This window comes from Hyla sarda, chromosome 6 (assembly GCF_029499605.1).
Source record: "Hyla sarda isolate aHylSar1 chromosome 6, aHylSar1.hap1, whole genome shotgun sequence".
Taxonomy (NCBI): Eukaryota; Metazoa; Chordata; class Amphibia; order Anura; family Hylidae; genus Hyla; species Hyla sarda.
In genome coordinates, this window is record NC_079194.1 from 77803586 (window position 1) to 77829373 (window position 25788).

Consider the following 25788-nt stretch of genomic DNA (forward strand, 5'->3'; position numbering starts at 1 on the left):
GTGAGTGTACCCTGTACATTCACATTGGGGGGGGGGGGGAACATCCAGCTGTTGCAAAACTACAACTCCCAGCATGCGCTGACAGACTGTACATGCTGAGAGTTTTAGTTTTGCAACAGCTGTAGGCACACTGGTTATGTATCACTGAGTTTGTGACCTAACTCGGTGTTTCACAACCAGTGTGCCTCCAGCTGTTGCAAAACTACAACTCCCAGCATGTACGGTGCATGGTGTACATTGACTGCTGAGAGTTGGAGTTTGCAACAGCTGGAGGCACACCGGTCGTGAAACACTGAGTTAGGTAAAAAAAAAAAACTCTAAGTTTCAGAACCAGTGTGCCTTCAGCTGTTGCAAAACTACAACTCTCATCAGTCACCGACAGCCAACGGGCATGCTGGGAGTTGTAGTTATGCAACCAGCAGATGCACCACTACAACTCCCAGCATGCACTTTAGCTGTTTGTGCAAGCTGGGAGTTGTAGTTATACAACAGCTGAAGGTACACTTTTCCATAGAAAAAATGTGCCTCCAGCTGTTGCAAAACCATAAGTCCCAGCATGCCCATAAGGGAATGCTGGGATTTGTGGTGGTCGGCCGACGAATCAGGGCGATCGTGAGGTGGCACCAGTGCCACCTCACCCCTGCAGGCTCTGGCTGTTCGGGGCCGATTGACCCGGAATCGCCGCAGATCGCTGGACTGAATTGTCCAGCGATCTGCGGCCATCGCCGACATGGGGGGACATAATGACCCCCCTGGGCGATATGCCGCGATGCCTGCTGAACGATTTCAGCAGGCATCCGGCTCCGGTCCCCAACTGGCTAGCGGTGGGGACCGGAATTCCCACGGGCGTATGGATACGCCCTCGGTCCTTAAGGACTCGGAATGCAGGGCATATCCATACGCCCTGTGTCCTGAAGAGGTTAAGGATCAGACCAATTTTATTTTTGCATTTTCGTTTTTTCCTCCTCGCCTTCTAAAAATCATAACTCTCTTATATTTCCATCCACAGACCCATATAAGAGCTTGTTTTTTGCATCATCAATTGTACTTTGTAATTACATAACTTATTTTACCATAAAATGTACGGCGCAACCAAACAAATATTATTTATGTGGGAAGAAAACCGCAATTTAGCAAATTTTGGAAGGTTTCGCTTTCACACTATACACTTTCCGGTAAAAATGACATGTTTTCTTTATTCTGTGGGTCAATACGATTAAAATGATACCCATGTTATATGCTTTTCTATAATTGTACCGCTTAAAAAAAATCTCAAACCATTTTAACAAAATTAGTATGTTTGAAATTGCCCTATTTTGACCACTTATAACTTTCTAATTTTTCCGTATATGGGGCGATATGAGGGCTCATTTTTTGCACCATGATCTGTAGTTTTTATCAGTACCACTTTTGCTTAGGTTTTACTTTTTATAAAAATTTTTGGGAATAAAATGTGACCAAAAAGCAGCAATTTTGGACTTTTTAATTTTTTTTTACGTTTACGCCGTTCACCGTATGGGATAATTAATATATTTTAATATTTCAGACTTTTACACACACGGCGATACCAAATATGTGTATAAAAATTTTTTTAACTTTTTTTTTTTTTTACACTTTTTATGTCCCCATAGGGACTATTCATAGCAATCAGTTGATTGCTAATACTGTGCAGTGCTATGCATAGGACACAGCACTGATCAGTATTATCGGTGATCTTCTGCTCTGGCCTGCTCGATCTAAGACCAGAGCAGAAGACCCCGGGAGACGGCCGGAGCCAGGTGAGGGGACCTCCGGCCGCCATGCTGGATGATCGGATCCCGCGGCAGCGCTGCGGGCGATCCGATCATCCATTCAAAGTACCGCACTGCTGCAGATGCCGTGATCTGTATTGATCACGGCATCTGAGGGGTTAATGGCGGACATCCGCTCGATCGCGGATGTCCACCATTACCGGTGGGTCCCTGGCTGCTGATAGCAGTTGGGACCTGCCAGGCATGACGCGAGCACCGGAGCGGTGCTGGCGATCATGGCGGCGCGTAAATGTACGTCACGGTTAAAAAATAATGTAGAACTTTTTGGAAGATAAGCCATATAATTTATACTCTAGTTCTGAATTCATATTGTTAACCAGTCCTTTTAAGTAAAGCAAGCAGGGTGGATAAACATTTTGTTGTAGACATCATGTTATAGTTCATCATGTTCCAATCTCTCACGGGAGGCGATCCAGCGATTCACAAGGATTTCCTACAAAAGAAAAAAGACATAGTTATATGGACAGTCTGAAAACAATGGATTCAAAAGGACTTGATTCAAAAGGACTTTCGGGTGCATAAGTCTTGCAGTATTACAGTTGTCTCAAACTAGTCTTTAACCCCTTAAGGACTTGTTTCTCAGTTTTTGCATTTTCGTTTTTCCTCATTACCTTTTAAAAATCATAACTCTTTCAATTTTCCACCTTAAAATCCATAAAATTTTTGCGCCACCAATTCTACTTTGTCATGACATCAGTCATTTTACCCAAAAATCTACGGTGAAACAAACAAAAAAAAATCATTGTGGAACTCTGTACTGTCATAACGAATATAAATCTTTATTACACAAATACTAAAAACACTACAACATGTTAAAACAACATAAATCAAGAAGTAAAGGATGGTTGCACATACAGAAAAAGGAGATGAGGATATTACATATGGCACCTAATGGGAATAAATAGACAACCTTGTAATAACAAGAGAAAAAGACTAAGACACAATTACAAATAAGCAATGTGTCTAATAACAAAAAGACTGGTGCCAGGATAGATCACATAAATATACATACGATGTGACAGAGGGGTAAAGGCTGAAATGCAATAAGGCTATGAGTAACAATGTAAAAACCAGCCATGCCACACACCCCACATGCAATACCTCACCCAGAACGCGTTTTCGCTAAGGCTTTGTCAAACGCCCCTTGACAAAGCCTTAGCGAAAAAGCGTTCGGGGTGAGGTGAGGTATTGCCTGTGGGGTGTGTGGCATGGCTGGTTTTTACATTGTTACTCATAACCTTATTGCATTTCAGCCTTTACCCCTGTCACATCGTATGTTTATTTATGTGATCTATCCTGGCACCAGTCTTTTTGTTATTAGACACATTGCTTATTTGTAATTGTGTCTTAGTCTTTTTCTCTTGTTATTACAAGGTTGTCTATTTATTCCCATTAGGTGCCATATGTAATATCCTCATCTCCTTTTTCTGTATGTGCAACCATCCTTTACTTCTTGATTGATGTTGTTTTAACATGTTGTAGTGTTTTTAGTATTTGTGTAATAAAGATTTATATTCGTTATGACCATTTTCTTCGGCCTTTATTTCGGTGTATATGTATTGGTGGCCTATGGTCTACTACAGAGACAGTGCCTCTAATTCTTTTTTGTGTTGATTAACTTTGTACTGTACTACAAAATACTTGTGCCCGAGTTGCAAAAATTAACAAAATAAACTTTAACTTACCTTACTACGTTCCCCCGGTAATGGCCTCACGCTGGGGATGGGAACGTCACAGAGCCGCCAGTCTATCACCCGAAGCGATGTCCCGCCTCGGCCGGTGATAGGCTGTGTGACGTTCCCATCCCCAGCGTGAGGCCGTTACCGGGGGAATGTGGGAAGGTGAGTTAAAGTTTATTTTGTTTATTTTTGCAGCCCGGGCATAGGAATATGTAGTACAGTACAGATTTCCAGTGCCGGCGGCCCGCAACCCACAGGAGGACGAGGAGAGCGGTGCTTGAGGGTAACATGATTAGTTCCCCGATGTGGGGGACAGCGCAGTGCTGGGCGGATAAACTGGGGGGGTGGGGGGCGAAATACCGTTAAATACCATGGAACGGCTATAACTTACAAAAATACAGTGATACACATTTTTGGTCATGCCCCCAGCTATAGCTGAAAGCACTGGGTAAGCTTTGTCTGGATTAAAGGGGTATTCTAGTGAAAAACTATTTTTTTTTTCATATAAACTGGCTTCAGAAAGTTAAGCAGATTTGTAAATTGATTCTATTAAAAAATCTTAATCCTTCTAGTACTTATCAGCTGCTGAAGTTGAGTTGTTCTTTCGTGTCTGACAACAGTGCTCTCTTCTGACACATCTGTCTGTCTCAGGAACTGTCCAGGGTAGGAGCAAATCCCCATAGCAAACCTCTGCTGCTCTGGACAGTATATGAGACAGACAGAGGTGTCAGCAGAGAGCACTGTTGTCAGACAGAAAAGAACAACTCCAGCTGATAAGTACTGGTAGGATTAAGATTTTTTTTTTTTATAGAAGTAATTTACTAATCTGTTTAACTTTCTGGAACCAGTGGAATACCCCCTTTAACTATGGGAAAATTTTGTATTACATGTCGTCCATTACAATGAATGTCTGTACATGTATGAGTCAGGTCCGCCACAGCTTGCAAATCATATCCATAGCTTAAGAGGGAGAAAATATTAGCCATCCCCAACAACAGAAACCTAAAAGGGTTGTCACATATAGGTAATGCCAGCTCAGAAACATGAAGTGAGGTCCGACTGAATGAGAAACATATTGAGGGACATTTATCAATGTTTGCTTATGTATTCTTTTTTTTTAGTAATTTTTTCCTTACTTTTTTTTGCTTGTGTGTGACTTATTTATCAACTGCTTTCAGCCTGTTGATAATTTTCTTTCACGTAAGCAATTTTTCCTTTTTTACTTTGGTAGTAGCTTTTTCTGCTCCATGTTTGAGCTGAAGTAGATTAGTAAATTTTTAACCCTGTTGCGACTTTTTTTGCGCAGTTGCGACTGTCGCAGTTAATAAATACCCGACTACCCGTAGTCCATTTAAAAATTATTACTACGTAGTTAATTTTTGGAAAGCTTGCTTTTCTCGCTTTCCAGTCAAAATGTCGCACGAAAAATCGCGTAGTCGCAGTTGCAACAATTTTGCGACAATTATAGTAAAGAAAACCTGACTAAACCCGTTGATAAATGTCCATAATTGTGAACAGGGCTTAATGCCATACTCAACCCACAATCCTTTTATATGTCAGCTCTTTAAACTTGCCTGGACTTTGAACCGCTTTATACACTCAGGGGTGTCCATGTCCTTTTCAGTAAAGCCAGGAGGTTTTATTAAATAACAGATCAGCAGCTCCTGTCAAGACATTCACATATACTGTACGTCAGTTATCAACAAGCTCAACACTGAGCAAGCTTAGTAAGCAATAGAAACGCTACTATATCTGCTAACAAGAAAACTTCCTAACGCACATTAGCAGGGGTGTCAGGTCCCATCATGGGATAGATACATATTTACATTTCCAAACAAATTAGAGCTGGTCCGGTACCGCTATTGTTAAATCACGTCCAGCTATACTGATGGTTACGTCTTCACCCGACAACGATCTTATACGGGGTGCTATTCAGTAAAAGACTCAGTCCATAAATCTAGCAATGTATAGAGAATGAAGAGAATGCACTCACCCTTAGTAACAAAGAAACAAGGAAAACAGGGTCTGGCACCGCTAATGCAATGAGACAGAGTCCTATAGTAATGAGGAAAAAGCATGTAAAGCGGAGGTGCTCTTATCATGGAGATCCATAGACCATATGTCAATTGAAGCAAATAGAAGAACGAAGATAATGCACTCACCGCCGGTAACAATGCACAAACTTCAGGCTTTATTTTCTAAAGCAGTAACAGACCTCCATTAGCAGGACAGATACACAGGGAGCTCTAGGTGGCACAGGTGAGGCGGGTGTGTAACACAGGGGCGGAAACAAGTTTTGCTGCCGCCCCTGTGTTATGCGCCCTCCTCACCTGTGCCACCTAGAGCTCCCTGTGTATCTGTCCTGCTAATGGAGGTCTGTTACTGCTTTAGAAAATAAAGCCTGAAGTTTGTGCATCGTTACCGGCGGCGAGTGCATTATCTTCGTTCTTCTATTTGCTACAACTCCCCCTTAGTAAACTTGCTTGTAGAACTTTATTCAGTAAGAGCAGACATAGTACAGTGGGTAGAATCAGTGGAGCAACCTTGCGGCAACAGACTGTTTCCTGCGCCCAAGCGCAGGAAACAGTCTGTTGCCGCAAGGTTGCTCCACTGATTCCACCTGCTGTACTATGTCTGCTTTTACTGAATAAAGTTTTTCAAGCAGGTTTACTTAGGGTGAGTGCATTCTCTTTATTCTCTATACCTTATTATATTTATTCTATATATATTTTATTTATTTTTGTGTATTTTAGAAAAAAAAGCTTTATAGAAGATAGAACTTGTTTCTTTTTCTGATTCATTTCCAAAGATACAGATATCCTCCTGCTTGGTGTTTGTGTATTCAAAATGAAAAGAGCTGTGCCAGACTCCTTTGGTGAACTCTTATCTGCCCTGAGAGATAATACTGGATACATTAATGCAGGTTACATGTAGGAGAAATAAATTGTAAAAATGTCCCTCCTGTGGGTTTGTTTTTACCTTAGAAACATTCATAGTTGTTCTGTTGAGGCCGGATAAGGACCTCCAGGTTAGACGCCTTAGAGGAGGACCTTCAAAGTTTTCATCCACAAGTTCTACAATGATTGAATAGCTGTAAGGAGACGAGAACAAACAGTATTCTCAATATTGAGCCTATTTTGGCATTTAAATGGGCACTCTCATTAAAACAAATTTTTGCTATTGCACTCCTTATGGTAAATGAAAAATATTTCTAACATACTTTGGTTAAAAAAAATGAAGTTTTCTATGTTTTATTTGTGCTTAAAAAAGCTCAAGAGCACATTTTCCCCCAACTCATACACAGACTTTGGACCAAAGTCCAAACACAGGAAGTGCCGTCTGGAGTGCTGAGGGGTGTGTGTCCAACCAACAGCATATGGCAGTTATGTGTGAGAAGAGCTATGATTGGATGAGGCTGGAAACCCCCCCCCCACCTCAGCACTCCAGGCGGCACTTCTTGTATATGTGTTGGGGGAAAATGTGCTCTTGAGCTTTTTTAAGCACAAATAAAACATAGAAAACTTCATTTTTTTTAACCAAAGTATATTAGAAATATTTTTCATTTACCATAAGGAGTGCAATAGCAAAAATTTGCTTTAATGAGAGTGACCCTTTAAGGATGCAGCGATTGTTCTTAGGGTTTTTCATTCTGACAGATTTTTGGAAAAGGAGAAAGGATTTTAATAAATTTTTTTTTTTTTTTTTTTTTTAGAGTTCACCAGAAGAGTTCTCTCTTTAATTTTACTATGTTTGTTTTCATTTTTTACTTTTTCTTAACAAACTTTTAGTACATTTTTTACTTTTTACATTTTTTACTTTTTCTTAATAAACTTTTTTTGTCCACCTATTGAACTTGCCTAAGTGATCTTCTTATTGCTCATAAAATAAATAATACACTGCGATACAGCAGTATTGTTGTTATTCAGTGCATCCTGCTAGGATGTATGTTACTACAGTACTAGGAAGTACTTACTGCTGATGGCACGGGCACAGCACCTATGTCTCCCTCCTAATGGACTAAATATGTCCTATTATAATTATAGTTCCATCTACAGGAAGGGCCTATGCAGTGATTAAGTTACATAAAACCAAATGACCCCTTTAAGTTAATTAATAAAACTATATATATATTCTAAATATATCATATCAAGGATACCAACCTTGCATGGTAGAAGGGTGGGCCCTTACGATATAGCACTGAAAAATAAAAGAAACACAAATCAGAGATATCTAGCACATAAAAAATAAACAAGAAAAAGACAGACTTTTAGACATGAATGTGTCACACTTACAAATTGTTCTTTTTTTTTTATCTAAGTGTGGCTTCTCTTAAAGTGATGATCATTTTACGATCGCTGTGGCCTCCAGACCTCCAAATTATGAAAATGAAAGTGACACAGTGCTGGTGTGGAATAGAGTATTCTTTATAACGGCACCCCACTGAGCAGAGAAGTGTGGTCCACATTCATTAAAGGGGTATTCCAGGCAAAAACATTTGATCCCCTATCCAAAGGATAGGGGATAAGATGTCTGATCGCGGGGGGCCCGCTGCTGGGACCCCCTGCGATCTACCTGCAGCACCCGCATTCTATGCGGGAACTGCGTCTCTAGTTTCGGAAACCTCAGTTTTTCCGGGACTGGGAACGTGACGTGACGCCCCCTCCATTCATGTCTATGGGAGGGGGCGTGACGGCAGTCACGCCCCCTCCCATAGACATGAATGGAGGGGGCGTGGCGTCACGTCCCCAGTCCCGGAAACACAGAGGTTTCCGAAACTGAGGACTCAGTTCCTGCATAGAATGCGGGTGCAGCAGGTAGATCGCAGGGGGTCACAGCAGCAGGCCCCCCCGCGATCAGACATCTTATCCCCTATCCTTTAGATAGGGGATCAAATGTTTTTGCCCGGAATACCCCTTTAAAAGGCAGACGACTGTCAGGCACTGCTGCGTGTGCCTTGAAATTGGCAGATTTTAGTTACAATATCCACTAAGCTCCCTTGCATATACTGTATTAAATTTGAGGTGTGAAGTGCCCTCCCACCTTTTACACTAAGCTTCTCCCACGTGCTTTTAGGATCTTGATAAATTCTCCCCAAAATCTTTTTACTAATTTAGTGACACTAATGTCTCGGCAGCACTGTCAACTCCGTCTCATCTCCATTTCTAACCACCACTTGTCTTGCAGATTCTACTCCGCAAACCAAGCCCCCAGTGTTGGTGTAAATGAACTAATAGTCACAGGAAGGGGAGCAATCAGAAATGGAGAGAAGGTGGGGTTCATAGTGCTGCATTATAAAACTTCCAATGGGAGGGGCGAGTTTCACAAAATCAGAATTTACTTTTAGAAACAGAAGTTTATTGACAATTGATATTACCTTTAATAATAGTGTAATTTGGCACCACTTGTCTGTGCCCACAGTACCCCTTTAAACCATGCAAAAATATTGGAAAAATACAGGCCACTAAGAGATGGGTGTAATGAAAATACTGTGTGATGAAAATACTGACTTACACAGGTCTGTTCCATATTTCAGTCCCACTTTGGGCACCCAGCCTTTGCTGCGGAAGTGGTGATATGCCATGTAACGTGTCTGGAAGTTTGGTTGTGCTGCACTAAACACTTCCCATAACTTCAATATAGTTAAAGGTTCCTAGTAATAAAGAAAGAGTAACTTTCTTAGAGTCAAGGTACAGTGACATTTAACATCACTAGATAGATAAGACAATAGATGATGCTCAGAGCTCAGCCTCCCCCTCCCTAAGAAAAGTCCTCAGCACAGGTCACAAAGCACACCCATAAACAATGGCACAGCTCCTTTCTATTGTTGCCTATGTCCATGGGGCTTGCTGTAAAGCATTTCTCAAAATGTTGTTAAAAACAGCTCAGGCAAGATAGATAGCTGCCCCCATAAAAATGAATAAAAAAATTACAATCAGAAAACAGAACAGAACACATTTTAATTCAAAACAAAAAAGAAACTACAAACTATAGAAAACAGCATATGTGTAAATTTAGCTGCATTTCAACTTCTATTATTGTAATACAGTGCATTCTGAAAGTTTGCAGACTATTTCACATTTTGTTATATTAAGGCCTTGTGCTTAGAAAACAAAGAAACACTTTTTACTCCATCGTTCTGCACTGACATAAGGATTGAGACCCTCAGTACTTGCTGAAGTACTGTAGGGATGGTATTGGGCAGGAGATGAGCAGTGCCTTGTTTCCTCCAGACATGACAATTACTTCAATCTTGGTTTCATCAGAGAATCTTATTTCTCAGTCAGAGAGGAGAGGCTACTTTCTGTCCACTCTACTATAAAAGACCATATTGGTGGAGCCTGCAGTGATAGTTGACCTTTTAGAAGTTTCTCACATCTGTACATAGGACCTCATAGGAGCTCAGTCAGAGTGACCATTTGGGTTCTTGGTTACTTCTCTTACCAATGCCCTTTTCCCCAATTACTTAGAAGAAATTTTTGCACCCATCTCTAAATCTTTGCTTACAAACAATCCTGTCTCTGCGCTGTACAGGTAAGTATTTCCTCCTCATGGCTTGGTCTTTGCTCACATTTTTGGAAATATTTTATTATGATCTTTTCATGTGACAACGCTGAAGAAATGGCACCCTGCTACAATGTAGTGAGTGCACAATCTGTATAACAGTGTTTAATGTTGTGTCCCCTCAATATAACTCAATACACAGCCATTAAAGGGGTATTCCAGGAATTTTTTTTATTTGACTATGCTACAGGGGCTGTAAAGTTAGTGTAGCTCATAATATAGTGACTGTACCTGTGTGTGACAGGCCCCAATATTTATTAACAGCATACAAAATTACTCATGTCTCGGGATTTCCCAGGTTGCAGTGCGTCGAGACCTGACATCACTAGTCAGGTGATCAGAGGGAGCCTGTCCTGCTTCAATTTTGCAACAGCTGTAGGCCCCCTGGTTAGAAAACACTGTGTTTCAATGGGTGCGGTGGCTGATGTGTGGGAGGAAGGAAAGTGATCTCCAACTTTCAAGCATGGAACTGTGGGATGTGTAGTTTAGAGAACAAAATCCAACAGGAAATACCCAGTTCTGACAGGTAAGTACTAAAATCACCTTATGGTGGATAACCCCTTTAACCTCTTAAGGACACAGCCCATTTTGGCCTTAAGGACACAGGAAATTTTCATTTTTGCGTTTTCATTTTTTTCCTCCTTCTAAGAGCTGTAACTAGCCATAAAATGATACCCATCTCTACACCCTTTTCTATTATTGTTCTACCAAAAAAACAAAAAACTATTTTTAATAAAATGAGTATGTTTAAAATTATCCTCTTCTGACCCTCTATAACTTTTTTTTATTTTTCAGTATACAAGGCTTTGTGAGGGCTAATTTTTTTGCAATTTTTGCTAGTTTTCACTGGAATCACTTTTGTGTGTATATGTGACTTTTTGATCACTTTTTATTTGTTTTTTCTAGGATATGTTCTGACCAGGGGGAATTTTATTTTTTATCGGGGGAAACACTTAAGATTGCAAATACTAACTAGTGCTATGCATAGGTATAGCACTTATCAGCGTTATCTGCGATCTACTACTCTGGTCTGCTCGAAGGTAGACCGGAAAAGAAGACCCCAGGAGACAGGTATGGAGACCTCCTGCCGCCATCTTGGATGATCTGATCCCCGTGGACGATCAGATCCACCATTAAAACTGCCACATTGCTGAAGACGTTGTGATTAATACTGAACATAGCATGTAAGTGGTTAAACAGCCAGGACCCACGGTTCATGATGCGAGTGCAGCTCCTGCACTCGCTTCATAGCCATAACGGGACTCAGGACGTAAACGTACACACTGGTGTGCTTAATTCCAGGTTCTCTAGGGTTTAATGTCTAGACCTTGGAAAAAAAAGTGAGTACAAATTAAGCCTAATTGGCCATTTTTTCTCGCCGATGTCATGTGACTCGTTAGTTTTTCATGTGTGAAAGGGGAGCAGTGTCTTAAATTTGGGGTTATCGCTCAAATTCTCTAATACTGGTCAGGGGAAGTTCAACCTGGCACCTCATGGCAATAAACTTACTAAAAAAAAAAAAGTGTTGCTCTACATAAAAAATGGTCTAGGCTATAAGAAGATTGCCAAGACCCTGAAACTGAGCTTCAGCACAATCATACAGTGGTTTTACAGGACAGGTTCCACCACAACAGGCCATGGTAAACCAAAGAAGTTGAGTGCACATGCTCTGCGTCATTTCCAGAGGTTGCCATTGCTGCCAGCATTCCTGTAAAGGTTGAAAAGGGGGGGGGGGGGGGGGGTCTGCCTGTCAGTGTTTAAATCATATGCTGCACATTGCATCAAATTGGTCTGCATGGCTGTTGTCCCAGAAAGAAGCCTCTTTAAAAGATGGTGCACAAGAAAGACCGCAAACAGTTTGCTGAAGACAAGCTGGAACCATGTGCTGTGGTACAAAAAAACAAACAAACAAGATAATGGTTCAGATGGTGTCAAGAATGTGTGGTGACAACCAGGTGAGGAGTACAAAGATAAGTGTGTCTTTCCTGCAGTCAAGCATGGTGGTGGGGATGTCATAGCCTGGGGCTGCATAAGTGCTACTGGCACTGGGGATCCACAGTTCATTGAGGGAAACATGAATGCCAATATGTACTGTGATATACTGAAAAAGAGCATGATCCCCTCTCTTCAGAGACTGGGCAGCAGGGCAGTGTTCCAACATGATAAGGACTCCAAACACACCTTCAAGACAACCACTGCCTTGCTAGAGAAGCTGAGTTTGTAGGTGATTAACTGGCCAAACATGTCTCCAGATCTAAACCCAATTGAGCTTAAGTGAGGAATCCTCAAAGGGAATGTGGGGGGAGCATAAGGTGTCTAACATCCACCAGCTCTGTGATGTTGTCATGGATGAGTGGAAGAGGACTACAGTAACAACCTGTGAAGCTCTGGTGAACCTCATACCCAAAAGGCTTAAAGGGGTACCTTGCCTCTAGACATCTTAATACCTATCCAAAGGATAGGGGATAAGATGTCTGACCGCTGGGGACCCCTGCGATCTAGGCTGCGGTACCCCAGATATCCGGTGCGTGGAACAAACTTTGCTCTGTGCCGGATGACTGGTGATACAGGGTGGAGGCTCGTGACGTCACAGCCTTGCGGGGGCATGGCCGTAACGTCATGAGTGCAGCACAGCCATGACATCACGAGCCTCTGGCACTGCACCAGATGAACGCCGGGTGGCGCAGGGAGATTGCGGGGGTACCCATCAATCAGACATCTTAGCCCCTATCCTTTGGATAGGGGATAAGATGACTAGGGGCGGAGTATCCCTTTAAAGGCAGAGCTGGAAAATAATGGTGGCCACACAAAATATTGACACTTTGGGCCCAATTTAGACATTTCCACTTAGGGGTGTACTCACTTTTGTTGCCAGGGTTTAGACATTAAAGGACAACTGCAGCATTCAAACACTTATCCCCTATCCACAGGATAGGGGATAAGTGTTTGATCGCTGGGGATCCCGTGATCAAACACTTATGCCCATCCTGTGGATCTTCTGAACGGGGCCCCTGCATTAGCGCTCATTGAGAGAGCTCATGCGCATAGCGTCGAGCTAAAGAGGTCGACGGTACGCCCCCTCCACATACAGTTCTATGGAAGAGGCGGGGAGACATGAACGCTGCCTCCTCCCATAGAACTACATGGAGGAGGAGTGTCAGCCGTAACGTCATGCTGCGTACGGCACGCCTCCTGCACAGGAGAGCCGAGGCACAGCCGTGGCCCTATGCAGGAGATTGCGGGCGATCCCCTAGCCTTGCTAAAAGTGTTGAGGATTTAGACATTGATGACTGTGAACCTAAGCTGAATATGGCACAAAAAATGTAGGTAAAAATCCTGTTTAACCCCTTAAAGAGTACCTGTCATCACACCATATTTTCTAAACTAACTCAGATTATATTCCCTAACTACTCCTAATACTCCTCCTGCCCTTAATTTTTTTTCCAAGCTTTAAAAAGCTGTGTATCTTACCTTTTCCCTTTCTCACATTGTTTAAGCTCCCGGCAGGAGAGAGAGGGCATTCCCCAGCAGGCACAACGTCACAGAAGCCTGCTAGAGCTGTGCCTCCCCATGCCCTGCACGCACTTCCTGAGTTTGTTCTCCTGCCAGGTTGGAAGGAGACCGAACTAACTGTGTGACTTGTGCAAGGAACAGAACAGAGCCACCTAGTGGCCATTTTTTCAAACACATTAAAAACAAATAAAGGTTGAGAATTTTAACAGCAACTAAATAGCAAAGTGTCTTATAATTACATAAAAAACAACATATTAAAAGTTTAGTTTGGCGACAGGTACTCTTTAAGGACCTCCTCACCTTCTAAAAATCATAATGCTTTAAAAATTCCACCTAGAGACCCATATAAGGGCTTGTTTTTTGCACCAATTTTACTTTGTAATGACAAAATCTACTGGAAAACCAGAAAACAAAATATGTGTGGGGCTATATTGAAAAAAACAAAAAAAACACTGTATTTTATAACTTTTGGGGGCTTCCGATTCTACGCAGTGCACTTTTTGGTAAAAATTACACCTTATTTTTATTCTGTCTATACGAGTAAAACGATACCCAACTTATACAGGTTTGATGTTTTACTTCTGTTAACCCCTTAAGGACCCAGCCAATTTTCACTGTAGGACACGGCCATTTTTTGCACTTTCACTTTAAGCATTAATAACTCTGGGATACTTTTACATTTCATTCTGATTCCGAGATTGTTTTTTCGTGACAAATTCTACTTTATGTTAGTGGTAAAATTTTGTCGATACTTGCATAATTTCTTGGTGAAAAATTCCAAAATTTGATGAAAAAATTTAAAATTTTGCATTTTGTTAACTTTGAAGCTCTCTGCTTATAAGGAAAATGAATATTACAAATAAATTATATATTGATTCACATATACAATATGTCTACTTTATGTTTCCATTATAAAGTTGACATGTTTTTAATTTTGGAAGACACCAGAGGGCTTCAAAGTATAGCAGCAATTTTCCAATTTTTCAAAAAAATTTTTTCAGGGACCAGTTCTGTTTTGAAGTGGATTTGAAGGGTCTTCTTATTAGAAATACCCCACATATGACCCCATTATAAAAACTGCACCCCTCAAGGTATTTAAAATGACATTCAAAAGGTTTGTTAACCCTTTAGGTGTTTCACAGAAATAGCAGCAAATTGAAGGAGAAAATTCAAAATCTTCATTTTTTACACTCGCATGTTCTTGTAGACCCAGTTATTGAATTTTTACAAGGTGTAAAAGGAGAGAAATCTTCCTAAAATTTGTAACCCAATTTCTCTCGAGTAAGGAAATACCTCATATGTGTATATCAAGTGTTCGGCGGGCGCAGTAGAGGGCTCAGAAGGGAAGGAGCGACAGTGGGATTTTGGAGAGTGAGTTTTTCTGAAAGGTTTTTGGGGGGCATGTCACATTTAGGAAGCCCCTATGGTGCCAGAACAGCAAAAAAAATAAACACATGGCATATTATTTTGGAAACTACACCCCTCAAGGCATGTAACAAGGGGTCCAGTGAGCCTTAACACCCAACAGGTGTTTGATGACTTTTCATTAAAGTTGGATGTGTAAATTATTTTATTTTTTCACTAAAATGCTAGTTTTCCCTCAAATTAATTTTTTTTACAAGGGATAATAGGACAAAATGCCCCCCAAAATTTGGGATCCCATCTCTTCTGAGTATGGAAATACCCTATATATGGACGTCAAGTGCACTGCTGGCGCACTACAATGCTCAGAAGAGAAGGAGCGCCATTGAGCTTTTGTGAAAAAAAATTGTTTGGAATGGTAGTCAGGGGCCATGTGCGTTTACAAAGCCCCCCGTGGTGCCAGAACAGTGGACCCCCCCCACATGTGACCCCATTTTGGAAACTACACCCCTCACAGAATTTAATAAGGGGTGCCGTGAGTATTTACACACCACTGGAGTTTGACAGATCTTTGGAACAGTGGGCTGTGCAAATGAAAAATTAAATTTTTCATTTTCACGGACCACTGTTCCAAAAATCTGCCAGACCCCTGTGGGGCGTAAATGCTCACTGTACCCCTTATTACTTTACATGAGGGGTGTAGTTTCCAAAATGGGGTCACATGTGGGTATATTTTTTTTTGCGTTTATGTCAGAACCGCTGTAAAATCAGCCACCCCTGTGCAAATCACCAATTTAGGCCTCAAATGTACATGGTGCGCTCTCACTCCTGAGCCTTGTTGTGCACCCGCAGAGCATTTTACGCCCACATATGGGGTATTTCCATACTCAGGAGAAATTGTGTTACAAATTTTGGGGGTCTTTTTTTTTCTTTTAACGCTTGTGAAAATAAAAAGTATGGGGCAACACCAGCATGTTAGTGTAAAATGTTTTATTTTTTTACACTAACAAGCTGGTGTAACCCCCAACTTTTCCTTTTCATAAGGGGTAAAAGGAGAAAAAGCCCCCCAAAATTTTAAGTGCAATTTCTCCCGAGTACAGAAATACCCCATATGTGGCCCTAAACTGTTTCCTTGAAATACGACAGGGCTCCGAAGTGAGAGAGCGCCATGCGCATTTGAGGACTAAATTAGGGATTGCATAGGGGTGGACATAGGGGTATTCTACGCCAGTGATTCCCAAACAGGGTGCCTCCAGCTGTTGCTAAACTCCCAGCATGCCTGGACAGTCAGTGGCTGTCCGGAAATGCTGGGAGTCTCCGTTTTGGAAACACTGCCATACAAAACGTTTTAAATTTTTATTGGGGGGGGGGGGGGGCAGTGTAAGGGGGTGTATATATAGTGTTTTACCCTTTATTATGTGTTAGTGTAGTGTAGTGTTTTTAGGGTACATTCGCACTGACGTGTTATGGTGAGTTTCCCGCTAGGAGTTTGTGCTGCGGCGAAAAATTTGCCGCAGCCCAAACTTGAAGCAGGAAACTTACTGTAAACCTGCCCGTGTGAATGTACCCTGTACGTTCACATGGGGGGGGGGGGGGGGGGGGGAAACCTCCAGCTGTTTCAAAACTACAACTCCCAGCATGTACTGACAGACCGTACATGCTGGGAGTTGTACTTTTGCAACAGCTGGAGGCACATTGGTTGGTTCTATTACCAAAGTATTTTCCAACCAGTGTGCCTCCAGCTGTTGCAAAACTACAACTCCCAGCATGTACTGATCGCCGAAGGGCATGCTGGGAGATGTAGTTATGCAATAGCTGGAGGTACACAACTACAACTCCCAGCATGCCGAGACAGCTGTTTGTGCATGCTGGGTTTTGCAACATCTGGAGGGCTACAGTTTTAGAGAACACTGCAAAGTGATCTCCAAACTGTGGTCCTCCAGCTGTTGCAAAACTACAAACAAACAAACAGTGCAAACAGCTGTTTGGGCATGCTAGGAGTTGTAGTTTTGCAAGATCTGGAGGAATACAGTTTAGAGATCCCTGTATAGTGGTCTCTAACTGTAGCCCTCCAGCTGTTGCAAAACTACATATTCCAGCATGCCCAAACAGCTGTCTAGGCATGCTGGGACTTGTAGTTTTGCAACATCTGGAGGGCTACAGTTAGAGACCACTATATAATGGTCTCAAACTGTACCCTCCAGATGTTGCTAGGCAACTCACCGGCTTCCGTACGATCCAGCCGTATGACGTTGCCGCCCGCCGATCTCCGACGGGTAAGTGGATCTTCGGCGCCGGTCCCCGTCGTTTCCCCATCCTACCCCGCCTATTGTGGGTGGGCAGGATGGGGAAAACGAAAGTTAACCCCCCCCCCCGCCCTGCTATTGGTGGTCGCGTCTAGACCACCAATAGCAGGGATAGGAGGGGTGGCACCCCTGCCACCTCACTCCTATGTCTTTAGGGGGATCGTGGGTGTCTTACACAACCGCGATCCCCCTTATATTCCGGGTCACCATAGACCCGTAATGACCCGGAATCGCGCAAATTGCAAGTGTGAATTCACTTGCGATTTGCTGCGATCGCCGACATGGGGGGGTCCGATGACCCCCCTGGGCGTTTGCACGGGATGCCTGCTGAATGATTTCAGCATGCATCTTGGTCCGATCCCCGCCCGGCGGGGGCCGGAATTCTCCATGACGTACGCCTACGTCATGAGTCCTTAAGTACCAGGGTGTCATGACGTAGGCGTACGTCAAGGGTCCTTAAGGGGTTAAACAATTATAACTTTATGCACGAAAATTAGCAGGTTTAAAAATTTCCTCTTCTGACCCCTATAACTTTTTTTTTTGCCGTATACAGGGATGTGTGAGGGCTCATTTTTTTGCACCATGATCTGTATAGTTTTTATTGGCACCTTGTTTGTTTTGATGGGACTTTTTGATCGTTTTTTATAAAAAATTTTAGGGTATACAAAGTGACCAAAAATACACAACTTTTGGGAGGGGACTTTTGGGAGGAATCATTAGATTCCTCATACAGATCAATGTAGTTCCATAGAACTACATTGATCTGTGTGCTCTGTGCTCAACTGATAAAGCCTGGTCCAGCCAGGCTTTATCAATCCGAGAGCCAGGACCAGCACTGGAGGAGGTGCACACATAGCACACTGTATCAGGTTTTCCTGTCATGTTCTGTTAAGTCTTATAAATGTTTTTAAAAACAATATCAATGCATCTTACCTTATTATAGGTTATGGACAGACACCCCAAGGCATATACCAAGAAGAAGGCCTAAAAAGACAATTTGTTAAGGAAAAACCAAATATTATAAATATTTCATAGGAAATATTAGAGAGGAAGGAACTTACTTCTTCATGGCTGAGCTGTAAGTACTCAAAAATTCTGAAAGGATTCCGGCGACAAACTAGTTTTAATTTCTTCACCTCCTAGATGTACGATTAAGTGTAAAAAAATCAGTAGGTAAAAGAGACCAAATTGTACACCAAGTATAAATCTAAGTAGATGGAATCTTAAAGTGTACCTCTCATTAGCAAACATTTTTTAAAGAATGTAGAAAATAACATTATATATATATTTGTAATATACATTGGTTAAAAATTGTGTAAATTTTTGTTTCTGCAGCTATTGCCTGTGTGTCTCTGTGAGGGGGGGCACCGTACGGGGCACCGTACACCGGGGACACGCGGGGGCACCGTACACCGAGGACACGCGGGGGCTCCGTACACCGAGGACACGCGGGGGCTCCGTACACCGAGGACACGCGGGGGCTCCGTACACCGAGGACACGCGGGGGCTCCGTACACCGAGGACACGCGGGGGCTCCGTACACCGAGGACACGCGGGGCTCTGTGCACTGAGGACAAGCTGGGCTCTGTACACTGAGGAAGAGTGGGGCTCCGTACACCGAGGACACGCGGGGGCTCCGTACACCGAGGACACGCGGGGCTCTGTGCACTGAGGACAAGCTGGGCTCTGTACACTGAGGAAGAGTGGGGCTCCGTACACCGAGGACACGCGGGGGCTCCGTACACCGAGGACACGCGGGGGCTCCGTACACCGAGGACACGCGGGGGCTCCGTACACCGAGGACATGCGGGGGCTCCGTACACCGAGGACACGCGGGGCTCTGTACACTGAGGAAGAGTGGGGCTCCGTACACCGAGGACACGCGGGGGCTCCATACACCGAGGACACGCGGGGGCTCCATACACCGAGGACACGCGGGGGCTCCATACACCGAGGACACGCGGGGGCTCCATACACCGAGGACACGCGGGGGCTCCATACACCGAGGACACGCGGGGGCTCCGTGCTCCGAGGACAAGCAGGGCTCTGTACACTGAGGACAAGCAGGGCTCTGTACACTGAGGAAGAGCAGGGCTCTGTACACTGAGGAAGAGCAGGGCTCTGTGCACTGAGGCTTTGTGACATGTTCCTGGCTCACACAGCAGGATTATTAACAAGCCAGAAGCCTGCACAAAACCTTCCTTGTCCCACCCACACTTCTTGTATTTGGTTTCCTCCCAGAGACACACATAATAGCTGCAGGGACAGCATTTTTTCACCCAAAAATATGCACATTTTTTAAATAATCTATATATTGCATGTAGTATTATCTACATTACATAATAGGTTTTTGCTAATGACTGGTACAATGTAACTACTCCACATAATCTCTTCAGACCACGGCTCCCAGAGAACGGTACCCGTGTGTTTGAAATATTAAAGGGATGTTTCCATATATAACAAAAGGAAAAATTAAGATGTGGACATTGGTCACAAAAACTAAAAGTTGGAGAAGGGAGGGGTCAACTTTCACACATGGCTAAGTCTCTGCTATGGTAGAGAAACTGCAGCTGCATCCCCCTCCTCCGTCTAACTAGCTCAGTGTTGTTGTGACAGCTGGGACCTCAATAGATTACAAAAATAGTGTTGCCTTGCTCAGCCACCTCTCCATTGACTGTTTATAGGGCTTCACGCTCATCGATGATTGGAAATCCCATAAAGAGTGAAGGGTGCAGTGTAAAAGAATGCGCACTGCCACTCCATTTAATCAAGGGATAATTGACCCTTGTTATCTTGATTTCTGGGGGCCCCAACTGATCAGCTAGTTATCTCGTATCCTAATACAGGCTGATAAATCTGGGCCATAGTGTCAAGTACACTGTACAAAAGTTAAGTCCTCTTTCACTTCATGGACAAGGTGCAGTTGGAGACGACTACTCTCTTAATCAGTGGGGTTCCAGCGGTCGGGGTATCAGTGATCACACATTTATCATCATCTACCATGTTAGCAAACGTGTTTCAAAATTGTCAGAGGGGAAAAAGCCACTGCCATAAACCTCTGGGAGCGGCTTACCTCCCAGGAAAACAAAAGGATCAGGCATTGTTACATGCCTAGTTCTTTCAGTAACATCATCTATCGAGGAGAGTCAGGTGGCTACCAAATACATGAGATAGTTGGCCAGTCCTGCCTACTTATTTTTTTTATGTGTATAAGAACTTACTTACACCTCTTTCCTTATCCATGTCTTCAGCCTCTGCTGTATCATCCTCTTCTACCAAGACATACTCATGCCCCCTTTCTGCTGACTCAGTGTGACCCGTCTGTTTTTCAGGCTTACATCCACAATGTATGATAAAGTCATCGTGCCTATGGCAGTGCATTTTTTCAAGGACTTCTTTGTCTAGCGGTGCATGATCAGTGTCCGGGTTCTCTGGGACATATTTTGACAAGGGATCATAGCCAGGATTTCCTTCTCCAACCATGAAGTCTTTATCCACAGTAACTGATTTATCGGCAGACTCGGGTGGTAGCTCATCTATGGAGCCCTCCATTTTCATGGTTTCCCATTTTTCATCCGGCAGAAAAATAGGACTGGTATATTCTCCAAGTACTTTACGGACAGTCTCTGAGTCCATATTCTGTTCTTTCAATAGTTCCATGGCCCATTGTAAGTGATGCTGATATCTAGAAAGATATAATATAATCATTTGCCAAATTACTTATTAATAAAAGAGAAATAAAACACAATGGACAATACATCAAGAACTTCAGCTCCCCTTCAACCACTCATACCCCTTTCCTTCATCCATCTTTTCCCCTTCATGATGGACAGTCTCAGCAGTGATCGAACACTCAGTTAATGACGTACTGAGGTGGGTCACCACTGCCACCAGTGATTGGCTAATCGGGCGATGACTAGCTCTCCTTCAACAGGGTGTACTAGGCATACTAAGATGGCAGACATAGGGGCCTTTATTAAGCTCCTTACTGACAAATTAAACAATTGGCACCCCGTGACTTTCATTATTGACAAATAATATCTTAGCACTTATACAGCCGAGATCGGAGTTATCTCTGATCCTAACAGCAGGTCTCAACTGTAGTTAACAGCACCTAAGCCTGCATCATACTCCAATTCTTTATGTACATCAGATGTCAATAAGGGGTTTTAAGTTCCACAGTTCTTTCTATGACCCCAGCAATCTCTGTTTTTGTCCCCTTTGACACTGCTGTTGCTCCCAATCAAGAACATCTAAAACTTGTGACTTTAATAATGACAGTTCTCCTGACGGGGAGCAACGGGCAACAACGGGTCCCATTTACTATTATGGGGTCCGTCAGGCGCCGTTGTTTTTTGATGGGAATAGTGGGAGAAAAAGACGTCCCAAGCAGTACTTTTTCTCCCATTATTCTCCCCAGCTCCTCTGACAGCCGTCACACTACCGTGTCATAAGGGTAGCGTGAATGTTGACTTAGCAATATAATTGACTAATGCTGCTCTTTTGTTTATGCTACAGAGCTGAAATTAAATGTAAATTGAACAATAATTTTAATAATGGAATGGATGTGGACCACAGATTGTAAGGCAGGTTGTTCCAAAATAACAACTATTATACAGTACACTGTATTAAAATAATCACCAGTAAATACTTACTTGATGGATGAAATAATCGGAAATTTAACTTTAGAACCTGTGAATGAGAAAATCTGTTTAATATTTGAATAATCTTCCCCATACTGATAACTACTGATTGTGGATTTGGGTGACACACAATCCTGAGACACTGATAGCAGGTCAATTCATAAATGACAAAGAATACCATCTGCAGTCTGTTACATTGTCATGTCTCTTAGCTACACAATACAAAACATTTCTATAAAGCAAATAACCCTAGACGTATATACTATGCGTCTCCTTATATTCACTAATACTGTAGTTATTCATCTTACCTTTCCACCGCACCCTCAGCTCCTCCTGTTCAATGTTGTACTCTGGTCTACTGCGTGACATAATCCCCTTCCCAAAATATCCCTGGAGAAAAATAAATACATTTGTATATACTTTTAAGAAGTTAATCCAAGTATCACTTAGCCCAGCATAGTTCCTTTTACATTTTTTGTGTTGGGATCTTTAGTTTTAACTGGTGTCATTTTTGTGTTGTATTGACTTTTTGATTACTTTTTATTCCATTTTTTCTGGGATGTGATAAAAAATCAGCAATTATGATTTTGCACTTATGCCATGGACAGGGCAAGATCAGGAATGGGATAATTTAATAGTTTGGACAGTTTCGCATGCGATGGTACCAGATAGGTCTTATTTTATTTTTTTATATTTTTTTATTTGGAAAATGGGAAAGGGATGGGTAATTAGAATTTTTATTAGGGAGGGTAATATTTTATATATATATATATATATATATATATATATATATATATATATATATAAAATTAACAATTTTTGGGCCCTCCCTAGCGGCCTATTATAACAAATCCATTTCTTATATAGATCAATGTAATGCATAAGGAGGAGGGGACGTAGGAGGGCAAGGTAATCAGACCACTGCAGATGGCAGCAGTGCCTGACAGGTATGACACGGGCTCCTATCCTGCATCTGACCCATTTTGAAGGGGGGGGGGGGGGGAGACCTGCAAAATGAACAAGGGCGCCCCAGAATACTTCCCCCCAGGGTGACATTGAGAGCTCTGACAGCCGCTGTACCTCCTAAGGCCCAGGAACATGGCTTCCTGACCTGAACGTCCTCCTCTGCTCTCCCTGCAACACAGGGCGGGACACAGCTTCTTCTCAGCCCACATGTCTGAACACTCCCTACTATCGACAAGCAGAGCGCCTGCTCAAGCAGCGTGTTGCTCGTCTGCTGACCCCGACACATGAATTGTTGTAATGAAGCAAGTACCATCTGGCAAAATCTGAGGCTGCTGTACGCAGGGCTGACAAAAACCTCGGCGCCATGGTGACCTTGGATTTTTTAAATCCTGAATTGTGTTACATCATTTAGAGAGAATCTAACTGCAGACTTTATTCCCATTGTAGGCAATAGGTTGAAATTCGCATGCATTTTCGTGATGTATTATGGTAGATAATACATGCCACAAATAAACCTTATTAAAAACTATGCCAATTAGCTTTGGCCAACTTCTGTACTAGGCCGTGACTACACTAAATCACTCAAATTCTATGTAAATTGTGGTTGCAATCACTACTATTTCCCTTTGCACAAGTCTTATTATTTAGAAATGGGCTCCTGCATGGAAGTCGCTAGGCCTCAGTTGGTTGCCGACCGCCAAGCATGAGCTGCGTCTATCCAAGTTAAACTGTGCAGAACAGCAGCTATTGAGGTACACTTTAAGCCATCTTCCAGTAGAATCACCTCCCCACGAAAGGTCTTACCTTTCCATACAGAAGCTCTATATCCTCTATACTCCTCACAATGACATTATTGTTAATAAGCTCTCCATTACAGATCCTGAAATCTTTCATATAAGAATCATCAGCTAGTGGGATGGGAAAGGGAGATTCATAGGACTCGTACACTTTTCTTTTCCTCCGGGGAGCGTGGAATGTGGCCTGAGACATTGTCTTCCCTCTGCTTATTCAAAAAGAGATAAAATATTAATATATAAGACTACCCAATAAAGAATGTAAGAGCAATCACACATCAAGGAACATTATAGACTAAATTACCTATTGTGACATCACTTACACGTAAAATACAATTATTCCTCTAATGACAAAACCACCCAGAGAATCTTTTCCAGCCTGTATGATCTGCAGTTCCATTAGGTTTGACATACTGCAATTTTCTGTAAAAACCATGGACCCCAGGGTTAAGCCCCATTCACATCCTCCTTCCTGCACACATTGCAAGTATATATCACCAACCTGCCAAAGAGTTTACTGACATATACATGCAGTGTTTGCAGGAACCGTGATGTGAATGGGGCCTTAAATGGGTACTGTCAGATTCAAAAACCTTTTATCATGGGTTATAAAATCATGGCTTTTATCCAAGCTACAGCACAGGCATGGACAAAGTCCAGTAAGTAAGGGTGGGCTAGCACTCCTCTGTGCTCTCTCCTGTCTGGCAGCACTCCTCTGTGCTCTCTCCTGTCTGATAGGACTTCTCTGCCCTCTCTCCTGGCTGATAGCACTCCTCCGTGCTCTCTCCTGTCTGATAGGACTTCTCTGCGCTCTCTCCTGGCTGATAGCACTCCTCTGAGCTCTCTCCTGGCTGATTAGTCAAGATCTAAATCCCATTGATAGCACTCCTTTGCGCTCTCTCCTGTCTGATAGCACTCCTCTGCGCTCTCTCCTGGCTGATAGCACTCCTCTGCGCTCTCTCCTGGCTGATAGCACTCCTCTGCGCTCTCTCCTGGCTGATAGCACTCCTCTGCGCTCTCTCCTGGCTGATAGCACTCCTCTGCGCTCTCTCCTGGCTGATAGCACTCCTCGGTGCAGTATAGTTCCTCCCACATTAGGTGCAGTATAGTACCCCCCACATTAGGTGCAGTATAGTTCCCCCACATTAGGTGCAGTATAGTTCCCCCCACATTAAGTGCAGTATAGTTCCCCCCACATTAGGTGCAGTATAGTTCCCCCCACATTAGGTGCAGTATAGTTCCCCCCACATTAGGTGCAGTATAGTTCCCCACATTAGGTGCAGTATAGTTCCCCCCACATTAGGTGCAGTATAGTTTCCCCCACATTAGGTGCAGTATAGTTCCCCCCACATTAGGTGCAGTATAGTTCCCCCCACATTAGGTGCAGTATAGTTCCCCCCACATTAGGTGCAGTATAGTTCCCCCCACATTAGGTGCAGTATAGTTCCCCCCACATTAGGTGCAGTATAGTTCCCCCCACACTAGGTGCAGTATAGTTCCCCCCACATTAGGTGCAGTATAGTTCCCCCCACATTAGGTGCAGTATAGTTCCCCCTACATTAGGTGCAGTATAGTTCCCCCCACATTAGGTGCAGTATAGTTCCCCCCACATTAGTTGCAGTATAGTCTCCCCCACATTAGGTGCAGTATAGTTCCCCCCACATTAGTTGCAGTATAGTTCCCCCCACATTAGGTGCAGTATGTGACATGGCTGACCAACACTGTTAGCTAGCTGTCACTCAGCTGTATGATGCTAAATCGCTAGTTACACAATCACAGTGATAACCAATCAGTTTCAAGGTTTCATTTACCAAACTAACTTACAAAATGAAAGCTAAATTCTGATTGGCTCAACGTCTCCACTGTCACCAGTACACTTGTGGACCTAGTAAACAGCGAAGCCGCTTTCACTAACACTGCGCATGTGCAACGGGACTATTATAACGCTGACGAGCGCCCACAGGGTCATTCCTATAAGTCACCCGCACACAACACCCGAGTCACTCACCAACACTCAGGAAGCCGAACGTAACGAACGCCACGTGCACTGAAGCCACGCCCACAGGCGTCATGTGATCTTTTTATGGTTTCCCCCTGTATGAGGCTCCGACGCTGCCGTAATTACTGGATTAGGGGCGCCTTATGTCTCCACG

The 25788-nt window shown here is 43.1% G+C and overlaps 1 protein-coding gene across 6 annotated transcripts; it reads right to left on the reverse strand.

Annotated features, from left to right (window-relative positions):
- Nucleotides 1-878: 878 nt before the first annotated feature.
- On the reverse strand, nt 879-25788 carry TSEN2 (tRNA splicing endonuclease subunit 2). 6 transcript variants are annotated; one of them, XM_056524252.1, is made up of 12 exons: nt 25644-25728; nt 23646-23841; nt 22184-22265; nt 21888-21924; nt 20458-20917; nt 18294-18371; nt 18166-18216; nt 9002-9140; nt 7651-7687; nt 6470-6581; nt 5065-5154; nt 879-2244 (listed from the first exon to the last, which is right to left on the reverse strand). In XM_056524252.1, exons 2-12 carry the CDS (start codon nt 23829-23831, stop codon nt 2185-2187), a joined length of 1332 nt encoding a protein of 443 aa, XP_056380227.1. In that variant the 5' UTR covers nt 23832-23841; nt 25644-25728; the 3' UTR covers nt 879-2184. The 6 variants fall into 6 exon arrangements, 5 of the variants coding, with proteins under 5 accessions (XP_056380227.1, XP_056380228.1, XP_056380225.1 ...); XM_056524253.1 differs by lacking the exon at nt 25644-25728 and adding an exon at nt 25460-25622; XM_056524250.1 differs by having other exon boundaries at nt 880-2244; nt 23646-23844; nt 25644-25788.

Coding starts and splice junctions, on each gene's coding strand:
- TSEN2 (XM_056524252.1), bottom strand. CDS start 23,831: ATGTCTCAGGCCACATTCCACGCTCCCCGGAGGAAAAGAAAAGTGTAC. Junction 7,688..9,001: donor GAAATATGGAACAGACCTGT/GTAAGTCAGTAT, acceptor TTTATTTTTCAG/TGCTATATCGTAAGGGCCCA. Junction 5,155..6,469: donor CAACTATGAATGTTTCTAAG/GTAAAAACAAAC, acceptor ATGTCTTGACAG/GAGCTGCTGATCTGTTATTT.